At 45.0% G+C, this 3,545-nt stretch overlaps 1 protein-coding gene across 1 annotated transcript; it reads left to right on the top strand.

The window, feature by feature from the left end:
• The first annotated feature begins 1,590 nt into the window (after positions 1-1,590).
• On the top strand, positions 1,591-3,545 carry LOC113290646. Its single transcript, XM_026540227.1, has 2 exons — positions 1,591-2,289; positions 3,180-3,545. Exons 1-2 carry the CDS (start codon positions 1,591-1,593, stop codon positions 3,543-3,545), a joined length of 1,065 nt encoding a protein of 354 aa, XP_026396012.1.

The following is a 3,545-nucleotide window of genomic DNA, read 5'->3' as shown; positions in this document are numbered from 1 at the left end:
TTGTGGTGCACTTCCGCTAATAAGGCGCGTTAACTCTTTTCAATCAAATGAAGGCTCAACTCATTTGCATACCAAGAGAGGACGGACCTTTATGGCGAGCCGAGATCAGAAAGGGAAAATGTATATCGTCGCCGTTGTTAGAAATTAACAGGGGAAACTATTACTCAGTCTCTCCGCCCAATAGAATGCAACAACAGCGGCGGGCCTCAAGAAGAAAAACCAGATGCTCCGCGACAGTTACAGGACGGCACTGACTCCACAACTGATGAACTCGAAGTCATCAACATCGGGGATTAAGAATCTCCAAGACCTATCTCCATCAGTTCGACTTTATGTACGGACGAACGCACAAAGCTCGTGGATATTCTCAAGGAGTATCAAGACATATTTGCATGGACATACGAGGAAATGCCCGACTTAGATGAAAAATTGGTCACTCATCATTTACATATAATACATGGATCCAAACCAATCAAACAATCTCTAAGGCATTTCAGGCACGATGTGGAGGAACAGATCAAGACCGAGATTCAAAAGTTGCTGACTGCTGGCTTCATCAAGACCATTCACTATCCTACCTGGCCATCCAACGTGGTTCCTGTAAAGAAGAAAAGTGGCCAAATCAGGTGATGTGTTGATTTCAGAGATCTAAACAAATGCTTCCCAAAGGATAATTTTCCCCTTCCCAACATCGACATGCTAGTATACGCCACCAGCGGACATGACATGTTCTCTTTCATGGATGGGTACAACGGCTACAACCAGATAAATATGTATGAACACGACGCAAGTAAGACAACCTTTAGAACTCCTCTCGGAAACTTTTACTATACTTTGATGCCTTTCGGTTTGAAGAATGCTGGTGCTACTTACCAACATGCCATGACTGCAATTTCTCACGATATGATGCACAAGCAAGTTGAATATTATGTATATGACATAATGGTCAAGTCGAAGACTCGAGCATCCCACATGGATGTCCTATGCCAAGTGTTCGAAAGGTGCCGCGAGTACAAATGGAAGATGAACCCTCTGAAGTGTGCTTTCGGGGTCTCTTCCGGAAAATTTTTGGGATTCCAAGTCACCTCTTAAGGAATCAAGGTCGACCCGACCAAAACCTAAGCTATTCTCACGATGCCGCGTCCGTGAACTGTGAAAGAACTCTAGAGCTTCATGGGAAAGGTAAACTATATCCGACGTTTTATACCTGGTTCAAGTTTCATTTAGAGCATAAAGCAACAAGAGGCATTTCGAAAGATCCAGCAAATATTATCATCACCTGCTGTTATGAAATCTTCCATGCAAGGAAGACGGCTATGCCTTTACATTTCCTCTAGCGACGCTACTGTCGGGTCCCTCCTTTCCCAGAAAGATGATGAGGGGGTTGAACACCCTATATACTACTTCAGCCATACTCTTAGGGATATTGGACTCAGATACCCCAAAGCAGAGAAAGCATGCTTAGCCCTAATCCACGCTGTGCAGAAATTCAGACAAATTACTTATTGTCAAACAAGATGGTGTTAATATCCAAAGCTGATCCTATCAAGTTCTTACTCTCAAAACGGCCTTGATAGGCAGACCAGCCAAATGGCTACTCCAAACATCAGAGTTCATATCACGTGCGCTCCTCCAAAAACTATCAAATGGAAAGCGGTGGCAGACTTGCTAGCAGCATTCCCAGGAGAAGGAACTACCGCACTGCATGAAGACCTTCCTGGGGAATTTCCAGAAATTTCTTTTATCAAAGAGGAGGCGTGGATATTATATTTCGATGGCTCTGCTACTCTTAGTAATAATACTGGGGGAGCGAGTATAGTTTTAGTGTCTCCAACATGCGAAGTTTTCTCACATTCCTTCAAGTTGGACTTTCAGTGCACCAACAATTCGGCAGAATACGAAGCTTTCCTTATAGTATTGTCACTAGCCAAACAAGCAGGAGCCACACACCTGGAAGTAAGAGGCGACTCTAAGTTGCTGGTCAATCAGATGAATGGGGTCTACCCACTCAAGGAGGTAACGCTGGCCCCCTATAGATCTGAGGCGCAAAAGCTATTGAAATACTTTGCCGATGCGACCATAACCCATATTGGCCGCAATAACAACAAACACGCCGATTTCCTAGCCACATTGGCCTCGATGCTTCAATTCGAAGGTTTAGAAGAGACTTTGATCATGAGGAGACAGACTGTAGCGTCAACATGGCTCGCACAATCTAAAGATGCTGAAACTGACGACTGGAGGACTCAAATTATTCAAGAGCTAAACAGTTCACTCTCCCAAGGAAAGGTCAGTCTCAAAACCCTGCAAAGCTTTTTCATGCTTCACGGAGTGTTGTACCACCGGAATCCAGATGGGTCTCTGTCGAGATGTCTTGGAGACGAGGAAGCGCAACTACAACTTAATCACAACGAGATTTGCGGAAAAACGTTGGTAGTGACTCTTTATCGACGTCTTCAACGCCTTGGCTTCTACTGGCCGGATATGGAGACTCAATCTCGATCACTCCAGGATCTTTCTCCAATTGTCAAATACTGCCACATCAATTGGAGGTTTTCAACGTGAGCCCCGCTGGGGACTGGCGAGAGCCGTAAGTCGGTTACCTTCGTGACGGAGTACTCCCTGCCAGCAAGAAGGACGCAGCAAAAATGAAGAAACGAGCCAAGAGATTCGTATTTCATGAAAGAATCTTGTACCGCAAAAGCTTTGGGGGTGACCTATTACGGTGCCCGACCAAGGTGGAAATCCCGATTCTGATGAAATAAATGCATGAAGGAGAACATCAGGGGAAGAAGAAGCTATTTCGCCAGATACATGAGAAATACTACTGGCCAACCATGTAGGACGATGCAACTGTTTTTGTTCAAAGATGCAACGACTGTCAAATTCACGGAAATCTTATGCATGCACCTTCTAATCCTTTACACTCGGTAAGTAGTCCGTGGCCATTTTACGGTTGGGGACTTGACATCATTGGGAAGATCAACCCGCCATCGTCAAAACAACACTAGTATGTCATAACCGCAACGGAGTATTTTACCAAGTGGGTTGAAGCCATTCCTCTACGAGGAACTACTGGAGCAACAATCGCGGCATTTATTAAGGAACACATCATTTGTCGGTTTGGCTTGCCTAAACACATCACTACTGATAATGGCACTTCTTTCGCAAACAAACAGGTACGAGAGTTGCTCGAAGAATATGGAATTAAACAGGTCTTATCCACCATATACTACCCCCAAGGGAATGGGCAAGCCGAAAGCACCAATAAAACCTTAATTCGTATTCTCAGTCGAACAGTGCATGATCATCCCAGGACATGGCACGAACAACTACCAATGGCATTGTGGGCATATCCGACGACACCTAGGAGTTCTACCTGTGTTTCTCCTTACTCACTCTTCTACGGTGCAGACGCGATTCTCCTAGCAGAGATTAAAATCCCATCAACTAGAATTGTCGCAGCAAGTGGGGTACACTGGAATGAAGCCGAAGCATTGAGCTCCATAATTGCCGAGTTGGACACCCTAGACTCCTGGAGATAG

The sequence above is a fragment of the Papaver somniferum genome, chromosome 6, assembly GCF_003573695.1.
Source record: "Papaver somniferum cultivar HN1 chromosome 6, ASM357369v1, whole genome shotgun sequence".
In the NCBI taxonomy this organism is placed as follows: domain Eukaryota; kingdom Viridiplantae; phylum Streptophyta; class Magnoliopsida; order Ranunculales; family Papaveraceae; genus Papaver; species Papaver somniferum.
This window is presented reverse-complemented; position numbering and strand designations above follow the sequence as displayed.

Bases quoted from the DNA above. Each gene is read 5' to 3' on its own strand.
- LOC113290646 (XM_026540227.1), top strand. From the start codon at position 1,591: ATGGCTACTCCAAACATCAGAGTTCATATCACGTGCGCTCCTCCAAAA. The intron at 2,290-3,179 runs GTCAGTCTCAAA...GCAAACAAACAG, and splicing joins GTTCACTCTCCCAAGGAAAG to GTACGAGAGTTGCTCGAAGA.